The sequence below is a fragment of the Cibotium barometz genome, chromosome 57, assembly GCF_041138505.1.
Source record: "Cibotium barometz isolate CiBa-2024 chromosome 57, ASM4113850v1, whole genome shotgun sequence".
Taxonomy (NCBI): Eukaryota; Viridiplantae; Streptophyta; class Polypodiopsida; order Cyatheales; family Cibotiaceae; genus Cibotium; species Cibotium barometz.
Window position 1 is genome coordinate 29,757,038 of NC_141102.1, and position 23,536 is coordinate 29,780,573.

At 45.8% G+C, this 23,536-nt stretch overlaps 1 protein-coding gene across 2 annotated transcripts in view; it reads right to left on the reverse strand.

Annotated features, from left to right (window-relative positions):
• The window catches only part of LOC147606648 (uncharacterized), a 30,651-nt gene extending 8,879 nt beyond the window's left edge, over positions 1-21,772 (reverse strand). For both annotated transcript variants that reach the window (XM_086791701.1, XM_086791700.1), the window contains exon 1: positions 21,406-21,772. In XM_086791701.1, the coding sequence (XP_086647827.1) occupies positions 21,406-21,586 (181 nt within the window). In that variant the 5' untranslated portion in view covers positions 21,587-21,772. The remainder of the gene's footprint in view (positions 1-21,405) is intronic.
• Positions 21,773-23,536: the final 1,764 nt, after the last annotated feature.

The window sequence follows — 23,536 nt, forward strand, 5'->3', positions numbered from 1 at the left end:
AATATTCTAGACACAAGGGGGATTTTAACATAGGCCAAAAATACCATAAACATATGTCATCCTCCACCTGCCGTGGGGGTGATCTTGCCCATACAAACAAACCCTTAATCCAACACCCAATACAGCCGGCCTCCATAAATAACTGCAAGTACATGTGTGTATAGTCGGGTACACTTGCACAAACTGGTTCATATGCAACCCACACTAGAAACAGGGTATCAACATCCCGTTATGAGTGCCCAACAGATGGCACATCACATAAATCAGCTGGTACATCGATTAGATCACCAGGTACACTTGGTACATCAATTAAATCAGGTGGTTATCAGTGCCCAACAGACGGTACATCACATAACTCAGCTGGTATAGCCTAAAAACCATGTGTATATTGCTTGGAAACTGAATATATAGTCCCGATGAGGTAGAAATCTGCCTTTTTCAGCTTAGACAGAGTCCAAAAATAGAGAAACAAACAATAAATCAGTCAATACGTATCCGGTACAGCTGGTACAACCAGTAAATCAGCCAGTATAGCTGGTACATCATCTGGTTCAACTGGTACAAACAGTGATCAGCCGGTGCAGCTGGTACAAACTATAAATCAGCCGGTACAGGGTAGAAACATGCTGTACATGAGCAGTTTATGATAGTATGAAAGTGGTACAGACTATACGGACGTGTAAAGAACTCTACAGACATATGTACAAACTGTACAAACAGCAGCCCAGAAACTGAATATACAGTCCCAATTGTTGGGTCTCGAGCGAGAGGACTCCCACCTAGCCATCCACCAAGCACTGGCATGCCCTAAAAGGCGTGCACGCGGATGCCAGGCTCCTACTTCTTTTCCAGCCTTATACCCTCCCTAGGGTCAATTTGAAGCGCCTAAGGGATAACTCCACAAGCTGCCATGTGTCCAGAGAGGAGGGAGCTCTTTTCTTCCAACACCCCCCTGAAACAGAACGACCAGGCGCATACCAGCTGTGAACAAGAAGGAATTGTCTAATTACCACAGGGCTCTCTCAAATAGACATGGCTGCCTCCCCCACCAACAAGAGGAGCACAACCACCCAAACCCCTCCCCCCATCAACAGGAGCACAATGTAGCCCCAGTAACGGCCAGATGCTCTATGAACAGCAAACATCCCCGACGGAATTGTAGGCGCACGACAGCAGCAACACTAACTATTCCCTGCTTTGATACCACAGTTGGGTCTGGAGAGTGATAGAGTGTGCATAGAGCGGAAGTAAAGAGAGCACTAGAATGTTTTTTTCTTCCGGGAAAAAGATCCTTCCATTAGTTAACAAAAAAACAGCCACCAAGTGCTAAATACAACCACGAAGGGCGAGATACAAACTCCCCACCATGAGCGGGGTGAGGATCAAGAACTCAAGGGGTGGAGAAAGAAACTCTTCTCCTCTGGCTAGCCGCTCTATGAGGAGAAGGCTATCTCATACAGGGGGAGGGGAGGGGGAGGGAATAACCACACAGGTGGTCTGTAGTGCCAAGTGGGCTCAGCACCTCTATCTGTGAGGAAAGGACCAAGTTGCCAGAGCCTCAAAAAGGCTTCCCGCCACTTTCGCATGCGATCAGAGCCACCCTGTAACTTCCCCCATTGGCCGCAGAGGGTATGAATGATATCAAGCCAAATGCTCCTAATGGACTCTGTAGGAGGAGTGTGGGTGCCTTCGATGGCTTCGCTACATCTAGCTTGCCAGATGTGCCAAGCTGCAATGCTGCCACAGCTCTCCCATCTCTGGCATGAACCCAAAGTCCAATGATCAGTGGATGGGATCGGACTGATACTGCTGAAATGCAAGGTGAGAGACCTGAAGGGCTAGCCCCCCACCTTCCTCCTCGTAGGCCATGACTAGCCCAGCCTCAGTGGCCCAAGTGACAATGCCCCATGAAATGATGCACGTCAAGGTCCTGTCCATCATGAAACGTGTAGAAATTTGACAAGCCTTCGGGCAATCCCAAAGACAATGTCACTGAGACTCCTGAGGGTGGCTGCACCTTGGACAAGCAGCTGGTCAACCGCAAATGGCCAATTGCCAAACTCCGGTGTACCAACAACCAAAGAAAGAGGGTGATCTTTAGAGGCTCAAAACTGTCCCAAAGCCTCTTCCAAAAATCTGAGAGAAAACGTTGTGAGAGACCCTGTGACTGCCAAGGTGCCCTCAACATCAGGAATCTAAATCATGCAACCTAGCCGTACGGTGTATGCGAAGAAAGGGGTACCCAGTGTCTCCTCCTTTTTAGCTGGATCACGCCAAGTCCACTCCCCACGGGTCCCAATGCAGGTGTGTGAGGAGCCGGCTCTAAAACCGAGGTGGGTGGTCCCAGGAATATTAAACTTCACATTAAAGATAGTAAGTACAGATAACTTTTACCAATTACAACCACACTCAGTTTAGTGAGTATAAAAGATTTGGAAAACTTGACAACACAATGGGTCCGGAACGGGCCGCCCCAACCCCCCCCCCTTCCTAAAAACTTTATTACAGGGAGTATTTAAAGATACATGAAGAGGGTGCTCTTGCACCAAATTTCCAAGTACCAAGGATAAAAACAACATAAAACAAGTCCTCCGCCCAAGCCTAAGGCAAGGGGGTGCTTCCAGGTTCACACCGGTTTAGTATGGATCTTGCAGCCAGTATAGATATCTACAACATCTCTTGGAGACATTTGGTGTAACAAAGCTATTAATGCCATGTAAATAATGGTATGGGCCAAAGGCCATGGACTGGTGTAAAAGAGACATTAATAAGTGTAGTATGGAAGGGGCCAAGTTTATAAGCCCATGGAGATGTTCATTTACTAACTTTTTTGGAATATACAATCTCTCTTGAAGCTAATAGTTCAAGGTTTCATGGTGGTAAGTGTAACTCGTCTGGGAAGCGCGAGAGTGAGCGTGCATAGCGTTGACCATGAGCATAATTAAACATTTCGGCATTTAATCACTGTGTGAAAATATACCTAAAACAGGCAGCCCAAAAAGGGCCGACTTCTATGCTGGTCATTAAAATTCTCATATAAATATGAGACCCTTCTCGTGTTCTCAACAACCAACCTTCGTGGACCAGGCGCATCAGCGTTTCTCTTCACAGCAGCGTTCCATCGCTCATGCCCTGGTCGCCTCACATCAGCGCTCCAACGCTTGTGCCCTGGTCGCCTCACAACTGCATCGCCATCTCCTGCTGGTCAGCACACGGGTCGCCTACAGCCAGTTCATACGCTGCGTTTACTGCAAATTGTCACCGTCTACAACCAGTTTATGCGCAGCAGCGTTAACTGCTATTGGTCTGGGCGCCTACATCAGCCTCTCCGCAGCACTTTCGCCTCCTACATCAGGTTCTCCTGCATCACCTACATCAGGCTGACTTCGTCACCTTCATCAAGCTTAAAGCAGCGTTAACATCACCTACTGTTGCTGAACTACATCGCCTACATCAGGCTCACTTCATCGTCTACATCAAGTGGTCTTCGGTGTTTGCTTCAGGCTTATATCGGCGCCTTCATCAGGGTCACTCCAGCTTTGTTAACCGCGTTTTATGGGACAGCAGTTCTTTCTGCTTATCCGGAGTCTCACATAGAGCTCCTGTATTGGACTTCATCTTTTATATTCACATCACCATTGCATGCTATGTGTTTTACTCTGATCTTTCATATATTTGGTCCTTTGGTCTCTTTTGCCCTCACATGGTATCAGAGCGATCGTGAGGAAAGGGATTGAAGACCTAGAAAGAACACACCATGGATCGTCTACCCTCGATTCTGGAGAATCAGCTTTTCATACCACATACCGACTCCCCTTATTCCGATATAGATGACACACAAGATGGAACTCCTCATTCGCTAGAGCCCTGTTCGAGGTCTTTCATTGGGAGACGACCAGCCTACTTTTACCCACTCACCCTCTTCACCCTTGGCGTATGGTTTTTCTTCTCCAAGCTTATCAGTCGTTACTTCCAGAGGAGGATACATGCCCACAGTGCCAGTAGTGGACCCAGGTATTTAGCCTCAACTGGAGAGCTTTGCTTCTCATTCTACCTTACAAACTGGACTTCGATAGTACGAGACTCTTTCTCAAGAAGGACACGTACCTCCTCGATCGTTCGGAGATCCATCATCATCTCTGTCGGTGACCGCGTTCGTATGTGCCTATTAGTACGTATGTTCCTAACTCTGCATGGGTATCTTCTTCTGTGGCACAGGTTCAACAAACAGTACCATCAACTACCCTCGATCCCTGGCATTTTGTGAACCCTAATAGAGGAGGGTCTAGGAGTATAACTCACTCTCCGACTTCCAGTGTTCAAGGAGGTAACATTGTTTTCTCCTCTGGTTCACTTTCTGTTCAACTCCTAATGTGTTATGGAATACTGCCCAAATCCAAACTCAAAACCCTCCCTCCCAACCCATACCTCTTCCTACTAGTGTTCGCATGCAGTCATCACTGCCTGCACCTCTTTTGGGTCCTGCGTATGGTTTCTACCCATCCTAGTTAGCTTTTAACACGACGCCCTCTGGCACTACGGTCTCACCCAGCATTCCAGGGTATCAGGTGGTTTACCAACCCATCTTTGGCACTGGTGTTTTTCCCAATTATGTGCCCTCTCCAGGGTTCGTACCTCAACCTAGTATTCCTCCTATGATGAGTACCCAAAACTTGATTCCATCTTATGGAGCACCCTCGACAGGTCCTTCATCCATGCTTGGTCTTGATGGACTATCGGGTTTCTCTCCTCAACACTTACACTCTAGATATGGCCACCAGCCTTCCTGGACTCCCCCACCATCTTCCTTTCATGTTTCCATGTCCAGAAATGCTTTCACAAAGCTCGTTTTAACGGGTCTAATTATACAACCTAGGCTAATCTTATGGAACAAGTTTTCACATCCCAAGGTTCCTGGAACCTCGTCAAGGGCCTTGAACCAAAACCCCACCCTTCTCTAGTTCCTCCTGACGTCATCAGCCATTGGGAGGCTAGAAATGCCACTGTTATAGTGGAGCTCGTGCAAGGCCTCCTGCCCAAGTTCCATTCTCAACTCAAGCAGTTCCCCTATGTCTCTGACAGATGGACACACCTCGCCGAGAGATATGCCGCACGTGATCGTACGCGGCGTCACATTGAACTTGAGCATCAAATTCAAATTTTCTCTATCAAAGAAGGGGATGACCAGACCGTCAAAGTTGCTGAATATCGGCGCCTTAACGCCGAGTTTGCCACCGCTAGCTCTGCCAAGTCCCAAGAAGATCACGTTATCACTCTTCTAAACAAGTTGCCTCTTAGCTTCTTTACTTTTGTCGCACAGACCATTAGTTTAGAGCCTATGCCTAGCCTATATGAGTGTGAATGCCAACTCTTGCGTTTTGCTAGGTTGCATGACCAATTTCATCCCAAGAAATCATCCTCTCCCTCCACTCAAGAGGGGGCCCTTGTGTCCAATACAACCTCTTGTCGTGTGCATAAAATGCCATGGACATTCTCAGAGATATTCCAGAAGGGGCAGCCAAGAAAAAGACCATTAGAATTAGGACATGGACACAGAGTGCTGTTTGGCAGTGTGAGACTTGAAGCAGGGGCATGGAAGGCATTGAAGGATGACCTGTCAGCTGCGTTAGAATGTAAGAAGGACAGTCGGCTAAGACAAGAGCTGTCGGCTGTACAGGAACTGCTGTCGGGTGCTTACAGGGTGGTCGGCTAAACAACCAGAGGACAAGGTGGGCTGCACGCGCATCATGACACATGAAGAAGCCCAGTCGAACAGTATTTAAAGGCATTTATTGTACTGTAGACTGGCCGACCAGCAGTCGGCCAGTTTGCCAAGTCTTTATGAAGGGGCCTATAAATAGACAAGGGTGCTCCTCATGGTACTCATCACTCCCATAAGGGGTGGGTCCTTAGGGTCCCCCATGGGAGACGTCGGATTATCCATATACAATCATAAACCCTTCCTTCATCCGATATGGCTATCCAACATGTCCTTCCATAGGCACACAAACATGTATAACAGCCCACATGGCTCTTCCATACGCACATAAACTTGTATGACAGCCCATATGGCTCTTCCACAAGCACATAAACCTGTAAACTAGCCCATGTGGCTCATCCATGAACTCATAAACCTGTAAACCAGCCCATGTGGGTCATCCATGAACTAATAAACCTGTATAACAGCCTCTATGTCGCATCCATGAGTGCCAAAACATGTAAACCAGCCCATGTGGCTCATCCATGGGAAAATGAACTAGTATAACATCATGTATATGTTAGACATCGTCCCCTTCTTGTTGGCTTCCTGTTTGGTGTCCTATTTTAGCCTCTAGGACTGACCATGTTAGCTAGAGGGGCTAGTCACACCTCACATATGTTTTCCCATATTATTCCCCATTTTATGGAGTCTTGGGCTTTTTTCCCTAGTCATGGAGGACCTTTTTCCCTAGTCGGCTACCATCATACAGGCATATATATAGCTGGCTTGCCTCCCTCATTCTTCACTGCTTGCTTAGCATTGTTTGCTACAGTCCCTCACATACGAGGTTTTCTCGCCTTGCTCGGGACATGTATTCCTTTTGGTGATGATATTGAGAGTAGGTTCCACCTGTGTTTCCTCTCCCTCTCTCTCTCACATAGTCGGCTACCATCATACAGGCATATATATAGCTGGCTTGCCTCCCTCATTCTTCACTGCTTGCTTAGCATTGTTTGCTACAGTCCCTCACATACGAGGTTTTCTCCCCTTGCTCGGGACATGTATTCCTTTTGGTGATGATATTGAGAGTAGGTTCCACCTGTGTTTCCTCCAGACACCCGCTCCCACTAGGGGTGGGAGACAGTCCCAGCTCACAGATTTCTTCCAGAGAGCTATGCCAGTGCTAGCTGAGGTACCACGTGGGGTGACCGCACAGAGAGCAGAGGAATTGAGAGCCAGGAGGAGACCTAGACAGACTGGACATAGAGCACCCCGACTCCGTCACCGAGAGATAGCAGCTATCCGAATGAGACACCAGATGGAGACACAGGAGAGGCTAGCTCGCTTTCATTCAGACTCACGGTACATGTTCATGCCATTCACAGCCTCAGCATCGGCGATGTATGATATCTTATATCCCTCTTATGGCACTGGATGGAGTTAGACATAGATCTGCATAGCATGCTTGTACCACCCCTTCAGCATATAGAGATGCATCTTGCCTTAGCACTCCATCCACATCCCCACCCCCCTTACATTGTTTGTATATGGGCTCCACCGATCCATGATGATTCACAGTTGTATCCAGACACATGCACACTTTTTCTTTTGTTTCTTTTCTTCCGATGACCGGAAGAACACAGTTGTATTATTTTTTGTCTCATAGGCCGACTTTGGCCTCTCGTAGACGTTAATATATCTTTCTTTCTTTCTTCTTTCTCTCTCTCACTCTCTCTCCTGTGTTTCCACTTTCCCTTCTTCCGCTGCACATTCTATCATGGCATCAGAGCGCTGGTGAAGAACAGTGCTGGATGCTCCCTCCTCTCCCTCCTGTGTTTTTGCGTTTTCAGCAGGTGGACAGATCTGCGTTTTTTTCTCAGGTTGTTACTGGTCGCCTGCCTCTTCCAGGCATCTTCTCCATTGCAGCTTGACCTCCTGAGACTTCCCCCTCACCTATTTTCTGCTCTGTTTTCTAGGTTGCAGCACCTAGCGTGCTGCGTTTTTCTACAGGTGGGTTTCTACATGCAGTTTTGCAGCATTCCCCCCCCCTTCCGGTTGTGCTGGCCGCCTGTTCTGTGCAGGACAGCAGCAATATTTGCTGCGTTTTTTCTCCTACATAGGGTTTTCTGATGCTGTTTGCTGATCTGAGGACTTGATGGTACCATATATCTTCTCCTTTTCTATATTCAGCCCTATCTACTGCCCCAAATACTTCTGCATTTTCAGATTTGCAGCCATAGTTGCTGCGTTTTTCTGAGTTGTTTCTGCTAGTAGGCTCCTCCCATTGGAGCCGAAGGTACCTTCTCTTCAGCGTTTTCTTCTCCAGTGGACACAGATCACTTGCAGAGGGGGTGTTTTGTTTGGATTGTCTTTGGAAGGAGTTTGGTACTTGAGGAGGTTACTGAATTTCTGATTTCAGTCAGCGTTTTGCTGATTTTGGAGTATCGATACTTGCGTTTTGTTCCTGGCCTTCACAGTTACCCGGTTTCTTCATGTTCCTTGCCTTCTGTTCGCGGTGGAGTGCTGTTTTTTGCTGGACAGCAGTGTTTTGGCTGCGTTTTGCTTCCCAGAGGAGTTTTCTACACTCAGAGGCGGCCCATCTCCAACTACTTCACATGAGGATCAGTTTCGGAAGCTGTTTTGTTTCTATGGAGACTTTCTTATGTGACAGGAGTTTACAGATTTTGGAGGAGAGTAGTGATCTTTTCAGAGATCCTAAACAGAGTTTATTTTGTCCGAGTCAAGAGGGTGTTTTGCCTGTGAGGTGTGATCCTTTCACATGGATCACTTATTTGTTGCTGATTCTTGGGATTTAATTCTACTTAATGGAACAATCTTCTACTCTCAGTGATGCTCTTGAGGACTTTGTTACCACTGTAGTTTATATCCCTGCTTCCGTTCCTCATTGTGAGGAGTCTACCTCTGCCTCCCTTTGTGATGCTTCTGAGGATGCCCCTGTCCGTTCTGCATTTGGTTTGTTGCAGTGTGCAGGTTTGTTGTTTTGAAGGATGGTTTTTTGGACCCAATGGGATGCTTTGGATTTGTGGCTGCTAACCGTGGCTGGGGCACAGTGGTACTTCCAGAGTTTTTTGGATTTGGATCAGAATCAAATTGGACTTGTACTAGTCCGACGACATAAATTTTTAGAGGGGGATGTGGAGTCCTTTCATCTTGCCATGCCCACCTCAGTGAAGTGTGCTTATGTACAGCTTTGGGCAACTCATGGTACGGAGTTTGAGCAAATGGACCCCATCTTTTCTACAAAGTCTTTACATCTTGCGATGCCGACCTTTTCAGAGGATGCTTCTGTACAGCATTTGGCTACTCTTGGTACAGAGTTGGAGCAGATTGACTCTTTCTTTTGAGGGTTCCAGTGAGGAGCAGTGTCATGACCCTGTGTTTTTCTCTGGACAAGATGCAGGTGTGCACGGGGACATGGTGGACAATGTGAATGGCATCAGGTGGGAGTGAAGATGGAGGCCCATGTGTGGATAACCCCATGTGTGAAAGGGGGCAAAGGAATTTTAACTTAAAAGGTTTTAAAAACCTTTAAAGTAATTTTTAATGCCTTTTATGAAGAAAACGTGGCCCATAAGCTATTTTGGGGCCACGTGTGCTTTTTGGGAAAGAGGAGGGGCTGGCAAGCAAGTAGGCGCCTAACTCTTGAGGAAACGTGTGCTTTTTGGAAGAGGTGGGCTGCAAGGAAACATGGGGATGAACAGCACGTTGGCTTTTCTCTCTCTCTCTTGCTAAGAGTCGACTGCAGCTTGCACATGTGTTTTTCTCTTGGAAAGGGTGGGCGGCTGGACTGTAGCTGCACTCAGGAGAGTTCATGCTGGTCTGTACGACTGTACGGACAGCTGTACAGACATCTGTACGGACAGGACAGATTCTGGCGCAGGACAGTTCTGCTGCAGGCGTGTACAGGCAGCGCTGGACAGAGCAGCGCATGTTCTTCTCTATGCGCAAGGGGCTGGACTGCAGGGCCTAGTCGGTTGCATGGTGGATGCACGTGGGCTGAACTACAGGTACAAGGCGGCAGCGTGGAAGAGAGGATAGTTGGGCAGTGGCTGATCTGAGCGTGGGACTCTCCCCTTTCTTGGTGAAAAGGTGCGCAGATAAGCAGGGCATGAGAGGCTCTTTTGGAAAGAGGGAACTGCAGGTGAAACAAGGGCGTACATGTGGGGACAGCCAGTACCGCTTTCTCTCTCTCTCTCTTTCTTTCTCTCCCTCTGCTAAAGAGTAGACAAGGGTTGGTTTCTCTTGCTACAAAGGTGGACAAGGGCTGTTTTTCCATGAATATAGACATCATGTCGATGGCGTTCAACTGATGGAACTTTCAGCCTTTCTATGCTTTGATTCGGGACTGTTTTGGGACAGTTTATGGGCTGTTTTTGTTTGGTCGCAAATTCAGCAATGTACTTGGGTTTTTGGCTGCAAGTACAGGTCACTTGAATATGTTTCTTGGCATGGGAGTGATGCAAGCTCGCATGGCTGCGTGCTCATGGAGCAGATTGTTTTCTTCCTGCTAGAAAGGAACAGTGGGACCTACAGTTATGGGCATCTCTATGTTGCCAGATGTTTCATGAGGGAACAGGTAACTAGATGTATGGAAACAGGACAGAAGTTTCAAAGGGAAACAGGCCTGGAAACAGGTCGTAGGTTTTCTCGAAGAGACATGTTTTTGGGTTTCTCCAGGAGAAAGGTCACATGCAGGCAGAAGGTACAGGAGTGGACACATGTTTGGTACAGCCTTGCTACTGATAGGACAGGGGACAGGGAATCCATGACAGAGATGGATAGTACCCTTGGATGGTAGAGAGGGTTTGTACAGGTGTGTCAACTGTATGGTATGCTGTGCTGTGATGCGAGTACTCTTTTGAGAGACAGTTTGGGAGTCTGTGTTGTGATGTAGAAGCACTGGATGTGTCAGGGTGTGATGCTGTTCATAGTGTGAGAGGCTATGGATGGTTGTGGCAGCCTTGATCATGGGAGAAAGCTTCTGTATGCAAACTCAATGTGAGAGAGCCTTTCGATATGAACAATGGCTGGACTTGTTTGAGGATGCCGAGTGGAGAAGAAGCCAGATGCAGGTTCTTTGCAGGCTTCAGGGGTTCTACTGAGACGGCTGAGTTCCCAGCCTTATATTGTAATCAAAGCTCTTTTAATCAATTAAAGAAATACCGCAAGGGGCGCCACTGCGATTTGGGGCCAATCGGTGTCCGTGTACTGTTTGCAGGAGCACTCTATCTCCCTTTGTTTGTTTTCCTTTTCTAGGTCCTCAATGGCGCTGAAGTGTTTTATGTGCGAGTGTTTGTTCCACCGCCCTTTGGTTTCTGAAGGCCGGTTTACAAGGTTCCGTTGCCGGGACACATCGTCGACTTTCTCAAGTGGGCGAGTCCGTGGTTGCTTTGGTCGGGACAATCGCCAACTTTCCTAAGGGGGTGAGCTCGTGGTTGTCTCATGAGAGTCACATCAAAAGCTTCAACATGAGGAAAGTGGAAAGGAAGTGCAGGACACTGTACAAGATTTTGTGTCTTTGCCTATATGAGGTGAAGAGCAAGAGCTGAAGATGAAGCTCAGGAGAAAAGACACCAAGGACAAGAAGTAGTCGGCCAGGAACAAGAAGCAGTTGAAGTGTTATGGTGCAGGAGATGCGTTGAAGGCTATGGCTTTCGACAATTTGTCACCCATAGAGGCTTCATGGGTTCGGAAGACAGTGGTGATCTACTATGCTTCATCGAGGACTTGTGCTTATCACTTGGGTGGAGTGCAAGCAGGTTTTGGGTGCCTGATGATGTATCAGATAGGGCTCAGATGGAAGTGGAGGAACTTGACGAGGTTCTTATTCCTGAGCGTATACTGGCACTTAAGGAAAGAAAGGTACAGGGTAAGGTTTCCCGTCGCTATCCTGTGAAGTTCAAGAGCTGTTCACTGATGGATACGAAGTGAATGGAGGAGGTTCACTGATGGATGCGAAGTGGATGGAGGAGGGTGACTTAGCAGATTCACCTCAGGAGTTGCAGCTTTATCTTGATGCCTATGAGTTGGAGTCGACTCTTGTTACGACTCATTCAGGTTCAGCAGAGCATAGGTCTGGAGCATTGCCTGATGCTCAAGAGGGGGGTAGCACCTCCACTCCCTTGTTGTTACAGACAGGCTCATTTGTTATCTAGGAGTCGCTTGGTGACATCTTTGTATTCACCCGAAGGTACTGAGGCTGACAGTACATCTGCTTATGGGACTTCTATGGTATTGTGTACTAGTCACTCGAGATGGTGGTTGAGTATGGTTCACAGTCACGCGCACCTGGAACTCTAACTGCAACTATGGATAACTTTATGGAGGACATAAGTCTTACGAGCAGTCCTAGAGTTGGTTTGATTCATGGATATGTGGATCGAACTCTGTTTGTGCATGTATGCATTCACTTTTTGAGGTAGAGGTATTGTTGTATTCTGGTGCCATTGGATCCTGGTATCATTGAGAATACTTTGGGAAATACTTTGCATTGTGTCATGTGCTGCATGTATGTTGGTATGATGCATCAAGTGCTTTATTATGTTCATGGGGTGTAACTCCTGCGGGATGGCCATGAGACATATGTGGGAAAGTACTTGGTAGATGTAGTGTTTGGATGCATTGAGTGCTTTCATATGCTCATGTTTTACCTTCAGTCGTGGGTCTTGCGGGATGCCCATGGGCGTAAGGCTTGCGAGCAGCCCTTAGACTGTTACTTTGGAATAGGTAGAGCATCTTGAGGAGCATATTGTTTGCGAATGCATATGTGTGTCATGCATATGTGTGCCATATGTAGAATGATGCATGGTTTTGTTTTTGGCTAACACAGGTAACGTGTTTCCATTTGGTTTTAGACTTTTGCTGTAGGTTCTGAAGGAACAAGCAAGAGGACAGTGTGGCTTATTGTGCAGGATGATTGTTCTATCATCCAGATGCATTGGAAGGCCATTGTTTTTGCCATATGGGAGTCTTTGCTCATGAGATGCTTTACTGTGCCATTGAGTGCAATCGAGGACGCTTGCCATTTTTCAAGAGGGGGGTATGTCATGACCCTGTGTTTTTCTTTGGACAAGATGCAGGTGTGCACGGGGACATGGTGGACAGTGTGAATGGCATCAGGTGGGAGTGAAGATGGAGGCCCATGTGTGGATAACCCCATGTGTTAAAGGGGGCAAAGGAATTTTAACTTAAAAGGTTTTAAAAACCTTTAAAGTAATTTTTAATGCCTTTTATGAAGAAAACATGGCCCATAAGCTATTTTGGGGCCACGTGTGCTTTTTGGGAAAGAGGAGGGGCTGGCAGGCAAGTAGGCGCCTAACTCTTGAGGAAACGTGTGCTTTTTGGAAGAGGTGGGCTGCAAGGAAACATGGGGATGAACAGCACGTTGGCTTTTCTCTCTCTCTCTTGCTAAGAGTCGACTGCAGCTTGCACATGTGTTTTTCTCTTGGAAAGGGTGGGCGGCTGGACGGACAGCTGTACAGACAGCTGTACGGACAGGACAGATTCTGGCGCAGGACAGTTCTGCTGCAGGCGTGTACAGGCAGCGCTGGACAGAGCAGCGCATGTTCTTCTCTATGCGCAAGGGGCTGGACTGCAGGGCCTAGTCAGTTGCATGGTGGATGCACGTGGGCTGAACTGCAGGTACAAGGCGGCAGCGTGGAAGAGAGGACAGTTGGGCAGTGGCTGATCTGAGCGTGGGACTCTCCCCTTTCTTGGTGAAAAGCTGCGCAGATAAGCAGGGCATGAGAGGCTCTTTTGGAAAGAGGGAACTGCAGGTGAAACAAGGGCGTACATGTGGGGACAGCCAGTACCGCTTTCTGTCTCTCTCTCTCTTTCTTTCTCTCCCTCTGCTAAAGAGTAGACAAGGGTTGGTTTCTCTTGCTACAAAGGTGGACAAGGGCTGTTTTTCCATGAACATAGACATCATGTCGATGGCGTTCAACTGATGGAACTTTCAGCCTTTCTATGCTTTGATTCGGGACTGTTTTGGGACAGTTTATGGGCTGTTTTTGTTTGGTCGCAAATTCAGCAATGTACTTGGGTTTTTGGCTGCAAGTACAGGTCACTTGAATATGTTTCTTGGCATGGGAGTGATGCAAGCTCGCATGGCTGCGTGCTCATGGAGCAGATTGTTTTCTTCCTGCTAGAAAGGAACAGTGGGACCTACAGTTATGGGCATCTCTATGTTGCCAGATGTTTCATGAGGGAACAGGTAACTAGATGTATGGAAACAGGACAGAAGTTTCAAAGGGAAACAGGCCTGGAAACAGGTCATAGGTTTTCTCCAAGAGACATGTTTTTGGGTTTCTCCAGGAGAAAGGTCACATGCAGGCAGAAGGTACAGGAGTGGACACATGTTTGGTATAGCCTTGCTACTGATAGGACAGGGGACAGGGAATCCATGACAGAGATGGATAGTACCCTTGGATGGTAGAGAGGGTTTGTACAGGTGTGTCAACTGTATGGTATGCTGTGCTGTGATGCGAGTACTCTTTTGAGAGACAGTTTGGGAGTCTGTGTTGTGATGCAGAAGCACTGGATGTGTCAGGGTGTGATGCTGTTCATAGTGTGAGAGGCTATGGATGGTTGTGGCAGCCTTGATCATGGGAGAAAGCTTCTGTATGCAGACTCAATGTGAGAGAGCCTTTTGATATGAACAATGGCTGGACTTGTTTGAGGATGCCGAGTGGAGAAGAAGCCAGATGCAGGTTCTTTGCAGGCTTCAGGGGTTCTACTGAGACGGCTGAGTTCCCAGCCTTATATTGTAATCAAAGCTCTTTTAATCAATTAAAGAAATACCGCAAGGGGCGCCACTGCGATTTGGGGCCAATCGGTGTCCGTGTACTGTTTGCAGGAGCACTCTATCTCCCTTTGTTTGTTTTCCTTTTCTAGGTCCTCAATGGCGCTGAAGTGTTTTATGTGCGAGTGTTTGTTCCACCGCCCTTTGGTTTCTGAAGGCCGGTTTACAAGCAGCTTGCTTCTCCCAGGATTGATTATATACAGGATCTGATCTTGGTTGGTTATGAGTTTTTTCATACCTTCTCCAAGCTGGATACACGACATTCGACTTCGAGGAGTGTTCTTGAACTTGAGTTTGGAAGCATTATTTGGAGCAACTTTTCGCAACCTACGTAGTTGTTTTCTTCCATAGGAGCGGTATACCTGGCAGCTTGTTCTGTTGCTTTTGTAGCAAAGTTGCTGAAGAGATTGCTTGTGGAGCTTTCTTGGTACCTGTTTCTGCAGTCTTTCATCTTTGATGGAAGACAGCGTCTCTAGCTTCTTGGAGTTCACTCAGCATCCAGTGTTGAGAGGGGGTATTAGACATCATCCCCTTCTGGTGGCTTCCTATTTGGTGTCCTATTTTAGCCTCTAGGACTGACCATGTTAGCTAGAGGGGCTGGTCACCCCTCAGATATGTTTTCCCATATTATTTCCCATTTTATGGAGTCTTGGGCTTTTTTCCCTGGTCGTGGAGGACCCTTTTCCCTATCGGTTGCCTTCATATGGGCATATATATAGCTGGCTTGCCTCCCTCATTCTTCGCTACTTGCTTAGCATTGTTTGCTGCAATCCCTCACATACAAGGTTTTCTCTCCTCTTGCTCGGGATATGTACTCCTTTTGGTGATGATATTGAGAGCAGGTTCTCACCTATGTTTCCTCTCCGTCTCTCTCTCTCTCCTATGTTTCTACTTTCCCTTCTTCTGCTGCACATTCTATCAGTATATCGCATAAAACTAGAAATTTCAACAAGCTTTAGGATTGTTTTGCTGAAAAACAGCCATCCGGGGTATATAAGATGGTGTAAAGTAGTGAAAATCATCTTCCCCAAACTAGATATGGCTATGGTGGGCTTAGAAATAAAAAGAAATGGAGAAAAATCAGAGTTTTCAGCCTCCAAAAACTTGCTTAAAGCTCAAACTCGCCCAAGAGATAACTCTCTCATGTTCAAATAAGCAAGAAAATGTTACAATGCCATGTGTAGAGTTGTGAGGACGTTTGTCTCACTTTTATCCTCTTATCTGCCACATGTCCCAAATCTAAAGGCCAAAAATTCCACAATCTTCAAGCTCTAAAAATATCCCAGATGATAGCTTATTTCACAATGGCACTTTGGCAATACTCGATCTTTGTTGAATTCCAGAGGTAATGACGCGAACGGAAATTCCATCAGAGATTGCTAAAAATAGCAACGTTCCCTAAACTTTAGGAGATGATCTCTTTGTGTTCCACCACATGAGAAATACATGTAGGCACCACGTAGGAACCTGTTTCATTGCTCGATCTCTTCCAAATCCTCAAGAGTTCGCCATATATATACTCTCCACTTGACACTTGAGCTCCAAAGCCCATTTCTGTGTCCAAGAAATCGTCTCGAGTGCCTGGACCATGCTACCAACACTTGGTCCTTTGTACTGGATAATCCCTCATTCCCAAAGCTTGTACATTCTTGATCTTTTGGGCATCCAAAGCCTATCCACACACATGAATTCTAGAGATGCCAAAAATGGTGTGAGTAAGACTACTCATGTGTGATTCCATGCACTGAATGCTAGGATGTGTACACTCCATCTCCATTGAGTGCTAACCTTTCTTGCATTGGTATCAGAGCCTAGCTCTTGATCCATATTCACCTTCTTTCTTTCTTCCATTTCTTGCAAAAAATTCAAAAAAAAAATGTGAGGTTCTTGATTTTCTTGGTTTTTCTTGATCTTCCCCAACTTTTCCTGAAAGTTTTGGTGCAAGCATGGATAATGTTCAAGTTTGTTGCTAAGAATCCAAGCTATGGTGAGCTTGAGATCAAACTGGGCATCAAACAGGCTTAATTTGAGACAAATTTAAAGGGTTTTGATCATTTTTTCATCCCATGGACACCTTGGATATGGTGTAAAGGTAAGCATTTTTGGTCGTGGATGTGAGAGTGTTTCAAAAAAAATTAAAAAAAAACTCATCACCGCCTATAGTTGTTTCTCTGTCACCCGTGCTTCTAGGGTTTCGTAGCCTGTGAGTGTTTGGTTAAGCTTTCTAACCATTGTGAAGCAAAGGAGTAATGGCCATACTACTTGGTGTGGCTACTGGGAGCGGAAACGGGCAAACTCGCTCACACAAACCACGAAATAGTACATCCCGATGTGCAAATGCGACAACTGCCTAGGAACCTTCCTGAGGTTCATCTTGCATCTCAATGGCTTAATTCTTGCAAGAATTGACTCTTTCTTGATTCTATGGCTCAAGATTTGGGGTTTCATAAAGAAGCCTTAATTTCATGCCATTGATCTTTTTACAAGCTATTGGCATTGCCTTTATACCATTGAGTACTCTAATGATGCCATTATGCATTGATGAGCTCTCATAGCTGTAAATGCCAATGAGTAGGAGCCATGGAACAAGAGGAGCACATTTGGGTTGTCTCAAGCAGCAAAGGGCGTAGTACATGATGTGAGAGGGCAAATGCTTTAAATGTGGTAGTAAAGTCCACATGTCGTGTCAATGTACAAAGAATGTCAAGAAAGCAAATGAGCCTAAAGTGCATGTGAGCATGGTGCCCCATTGTGCAAGGCAATCCAGGTCATGCAAGCAAGGATAGAGTAGTATGCACAGCATAGGGGCAACTTCAAAATCAGCCCGCCTTATTCATGCTCTATCGACAACTTCATCTCCACTCAAATGACTACTGCATTGGGCATGAAGTGCAATGGGTCCCTTCTCTTTGTGCATCCTTAGTCTGAGTGTTGATTAGCATTAATTGCAGCACATAATCAACACGCTTCCACTACAGCAACATTTCATTGCCACCCTCCTCTACATCTCTTGGGCAGTTCAGCTCAAGCAGCGTGTAGCCCTTCCCCCCACCCCACCCCCCCCCCCAAAAAAAAACCTTGCCATCAACATTGTCCCCAGTCGATGAATGCACCATCCAATGCACACATCTTTCTCAAGCAAAAGTGAAGCTACACGTACGCGTCAAAATCATTTGAATTTCTTCCAGGCCTTGCTAAGTTGTCAGAAATACTGCTAAGTGGTCCAAATCGTGCTCCTCTAACATCTGCTCCCACCTCGAAATCTGCTCCTTTTACAGTGACGGCCAAGGTCAGGACTTTCCAACACATAATCAGGACACTTCCACTTAGCATGTTGAAGAAAGGTAGGTAATTGTCTTCCTCGACTACTGTCCTCCACTACCATAGCTCTCTGCAGCAAACCCTCCTCGACATCTCCTAGGCGAGCAGCATGTAGCCCCTCCAACCCCCCCCCCCCCCAAAAAAAAAAAAAAAAAAACCTTACCATCAACATTATCTCAAGTTGATGAAGGCTCAATCTGCACCATCAAGTGAAGCAAAGCATACACGTCAAAATCATTAGAATTTCTTCCAAGCCCTGCTAAGTTGTCAGAAATACTGCTGAGTAGTCCAAATCATGCTCCTCGAAATCTATTCCCACCTGTTCGATATCATCCCCTACTTGTTGGCTTCCTATTTGGTGTCCTATTTTAGCCTCTAGAGCTGACCATGTTAGTGAGAGGGGCTGGTCACCCCTCACTCATATTTACCCATTTATTGTCCTAAGTATTTTTCCAGGACGTGGAGGTCTTTTGCTCCAATCGGCTACCTACATGTAGTAGTATCTATAGCCGGCATGCCTCCCTCATACTTCACTGCTTAGCATTGCTTGCCTAGCTTGTCTAGCTACAGTCCCTCACTTACGAGGTTCTCCCCTCTTGCTTGGGACATGTATTCCTTTTGGTGATGATATTGAGAGCAAGTTCTCACTTGTGTTTCCTCTCCATCTCTCTCTCACTCTCTCTCTTGTGTTTCCACTTTCCCTTCTTCCACTGCACATTCTATCATGGTATCAGAGCGCCGGTGATTTTCAGCGTTGGATGCTCCCTCCTCTACCACTTCAGTTCTACGTTTTTCCGCCCATGGACAGATCTGCGTTTTTTTTGTTCATGCGTTGAAGCTTGCGTTTCTTCGAGGGCTGATTGATCCCCATCCAGTGGGCTGCAGTTTCCTCTCTTCAGGATGTCAATTTGCAGCTTCTTGGCAGCCTGACAAGGGTGTTTTTCTGGACAGCATACCTGTCTTTGGTGGCACCTTCCAGGGGTTTCTCAGGCGTTTTTTTTCTCAGGACTGGACAGCAACATAGCTGTCCCAAACAGGCTGCGTTTTTTGGCCTGTTTGGGCTTGCTTTCCCAGCCCTGATCTTGGAGCTCTCTCGGCTCCCTTTTGCCTATCCTTTCTGGTTATCTTGTGCCATCCCTCCCACCCCCGGATTGTTTTCTGCAGGAGTTCTTGATCTAAGACTTCAGCGTTTCCATAATCAGCCCATTCTGCAACCCCTTATACTTCTGCGTTTTCAGATTTGCAGCCATGGTTGCTGCGTTTTTCTAAACCGATCTTGCTGGTAGCTCTACCTTAACTTGGGCTTCATCCGTTGGACCCGAAGGCACCTTCTCTTCAGCGTTTTTCCTCATAGGAGGTGTGGACACTGGTTGACTTGAATTTTCAGGTTTGTAGCCGTTGTTTGGCTGCGTTTTCTTCTCCAGTGGACACAGATCACTTGCAGGGGGGGTTTCTTGTTTCGATTGTGGCTTTGGAGGCAGTTCGGTACTTGAGGAGGATTCTAAGTTACAGATTTCAATCAGCGTTTTGCTGATTTTGGAGCATCTATACTTGTGTTTTGTTCCTTGCCTACACGGTTTCCCGTTTTCTAGATGTTCCTTGCCTTCTATTGGCGGTGGATTTTTGCTGGATAGCAGTATTTTGGCTGCCTTTTGCTTCCCCCAGGAGTTTTTTACACTCAGAGGAGACCTTTCTCCGGCTACTTCACTTGAGGATCAATTTCAAGAGCTGTGTTGTATCTGTGGAGACTTTCTTTGAAAGGAGTTTACAGTTATTCGGAGGAGAGCAGTGATCTTTTCAGAGATCCTGAGCAGAGTTTATTTTGTCCGAGCTTGTGTTCTTTGCAGTATTTGCAAAACAAGGAGGGTGTTTTGCCCTTTTGCGGTGTGATCCTTTCATATGGATCCTTTATTTTGTTGCTGATTCTTGGGATCTAGTTCTACTTCTGGTAAAGTCTTCTGCTATCTATGATGCTTTTGAGGACTTTGTTACCACTGCAGTTTATATTCCTGCTTCCCTTCCTCGTTGTGAGGAGTCTATCTCTGCATCTCTTTGTGATGCTTCTAAGGATGCCTCTTCCCCTGCCAGTTCTGCAGGCTTGTTGTTTTGGAGGATGGTTTTTTGGACCCAATGGGATGCTTTGGATTTGTGGTTGCTAACCGTGCCTGGGACATAGTGGTACTTTCAGAGTTTTTGGATTTGGATTAGAATCAGGTTGGGCTTGTACCAGTCCGACGATTTCTTTTTTCAGAGAGGGATGTGGAGTTCTTTCATCTTGCGATGCCCACCTCAGTAGTGTGTACTTATGTACAGCATTGGGCAACTCATGTTATGGAGTTTGTGCAGATGGACCCCATCTTTTTACAGAGTCTTTACATCTTGCGATGCCGACCTTTTCAGAGGATGCTTTTATACAGCATTTGGCTACTCTTGGTACAAAGTTGGAGCAGATTGACTCTATTTTTTGAGTGTTCCAGTGAGGAGCAACTTGCTACTCCCAGGATTGATATATACAGGATTTGATCTTGGTTGGTTATGATGTTTTTCATACCTTCTCTAGGCTGGATACACGACATTCGACTTCGGGGAGTGTTCTTACACTTGGGTTCGGAACCATTATTGCACAGCACGTCGCAGCCTATATGGTTGTTTTCTTCCAAAGCGGTGTACCTGGCAGCTTGTTCTGTTGCTTTTGTAGCTGAGTTGCTGAGGCGATTGCTTGTGGAGCTTTCTTGGTTCCTGTTTCTGCAGTCTTTTATCTTTGATCAAGGACAGCGTCTCTGGCTTCTTGGAGTTTGCTCAGCATCCGGTGCTAAGAGGGGGTGTTAGATATCATCCCCTACTTGCTGGCTTCCTATTTGGTGTCCTATTTTAGCCTCTAGGGCTGACCATGTTAGTCAGAGGGGCTGGTCACCCCTCACTCATATTTTACCCATATTTATTCCCCATTTATTGTCCTGGGTATTTTTCGCAATCATGGAGGTCTTTTGCTCCAGTCGGCTGCCTACATATAGTAGTATATATAGCCGGCATGCCTCCCTCATATTTCACTGCTTAGCATTGCTTGCCTAGCTTGTCTAGCTGCAGTCACTCACTTACGAGGTTCTCCCCTCTTGCTCGGGACATGTATTCCTTTTGGTGATGATATTGAGAGCAGGTTCTCACCTGTGTTTCCTCTCCATCTCTCTCTCTCACTCTCTCTCATGTGTTTCCACTTTCCCTTCTTCCGCTGCACATTCTATCACCACCTGCCTCAAAATCTGCTCCAATTCCCTTGGACAGTGACAGCCAGGGTATGGGAAGAAAAAAGGGCTCGAGGCTGCTTTAAAAAAACGTTTTCCTTACAAGAAAGGTTTCCCTACTCCTTCCTAGGCTCACAGGCTCCCCCTTCGTGGCTTGCCAAATTTAGGGCAGATCCGGAATCTCAAATATTGATTTTTCTCCCTATCTGAAAACAAGATGAGAGCAAGTTGGATAGTCTTCTTAGGGTGCATAACTCTCTCTCTCTCTCTCTCTCTCTCTCTCTCTCTCTCTCTCAGGGGGAGGGCGGGTGTGTGCTTACCTGCGTTGCCACAGCCGACCATGAGCACGCGAGAAGTTAAAGGGATGTATTTCCTGACCAGGGGGGAGACGCCTGCGTAGCACTGGTACCAATCGAAAGGCTTGGGATCCTGGGCATACCTTTTGTCCCAGTAAGAGGACTCACTGTAGTTGCAGGAGGCGCGGTCTCTGCCCTCGTTCATCTTCTTCTCCTTCTTCTGAGGAAAAAAAAATGGCGAGTGCAGCAGAAGAAGACCAAGATGAGCAGAAGAAGGGTTAGGGTTTGCCGCAGCGCAGGTGATGATGATGGTCCCTCACCAGGTGCTCGGAGGTGTTGTACTTAGCCTTCCTTTAAGCTGACGTTGACTTCTCCAAACGTGATGATAATTTCCGAGTGTATTTCAAAGAAAAAATTTTAAGTTTTTATCAACCAACCATATATAACAATCATTTTTGAAAGGAAAAAATGTTAATTATATCCTCTCTTTTTGGCCCTCCCTTACTAAGGACATTGAGGGGAAAGGCTCTCTCAAAGGATGTTGGTCAATAATTAATTTATCCAAGCGTGGATTTTTTTACAATTTTGATGTTTGAAAATTTAGGATATGTACTTTGATTAGTATTTAATGAATTTAATTGCATATTTTTTATTTTTCTCTTGTAGAGAAGGCTAGTAAATATTATTTTTAAGTCACTTTGTGTAAGCACAGTTATTGTTTAGAATAAAAACACAACAAAGTTGCAAAGTTGCCCTTATTCCTTTTTGGAAAAGAAAGGAGAAAATCTAGCTCCTTCTAGTGTGCAAAAATCAACCACGTGACAAGTGAAGGATTCTACTCTTTACACTTAGATATACTGTTTGTAGAATTATTCGTAAATTAAGCATGAACTATGAAGATAAACCACTCAAACGAGTGACAAGTGAAGGATTCTACTGTTTACATTTAGGTATTTAGTTTGTAAAATTTTTTCGTAATTTAGGCATGAACTATGAAAAACAATTCTACTCTTTACCTAATTGTTGAATTTGTGTGTATGGTTGTTTCTAATTAGTTTTTGTAATATCAAGCTCTATGTTGATGGGGCTACCACTGTAATTGTGAAAACTTGTACATGAGACATGGAACGAGTTGTTTTTTCATCCCACTGTAATTGTGAAAACTTGTTTGAGCCCAAATATGTACATGAGACATAGAATGAGTTGTTTTTTCATCCCACTGTGATTGTGAAAACTTGTTGAAGCCCAATTATGTAGTGAATCTTGACATGATCTCTCTCTCTCTCTCTCTCTCTCTCTCTCTCTCTCTCTCTCTCTCTCTCTCTCTCTCACACACACACACACACACACACATTAAGGGTGGGTTCATATGCATTTGTTTAGAGTATGCCAAAGCTTTCCTTTTTTGCGAGCACTTTGGCATAGCTAAGAAGACCCCTAGTCTCTTAATATAGAACATAGTCCGTTTACCTGCTCAAACAAAACAATAACCTTCGAGTACAGAATGCTACACTCAAGGTGTGGCTTCATAAATTGGGAGATCATGCCCTTGGAAAATAAACCAAGCAGAAATTTAGATCCCATGAATTATTGTGAGTGAAGGTGAGAAGATATAAAGAAGGCTTACACAAACTATTAGCAAAAATTAGATGGTGTGGTCAAGGGAATTCGAGAGAACACATAGCTGAAGTCAAGAAAAATGTTGAAAGTCCTTCAAATCTCTGTGGATAATTCAGTTGGAAGAGGGCACATGGACAAAGAATAGTAGGGATACTTTTATGCCCTTTTGCATGAAGTCATGCCAATGGTATTAGCCACAGTTTTGTAGCATGTGGAACATGCAATTATTTCTTATCTGACCAAAACTAATAGGGTTGAAAAACTTTTTATAGACAAACTTAAAGGTGCAAAAATGTACACAAGAATTTACCCCAATGTACCTCAAGAAAAAGAATGATGAATTAGCCAAAGTCATAGCAACTCACAAAGGAGGCAAGTGGGCAGTCTATTGTGAGGATAGAGACCTCATTAAGGATATCCACGAGTCTACATCAAAGCCAAAACCATATAATTTTTAGTGAAGGTGATTGTTCTTGATCCCTTCCTTGGAAACTCTTTCTCAAAGGTGAATCTTCCTTGAATCTTCTAAGCCAAT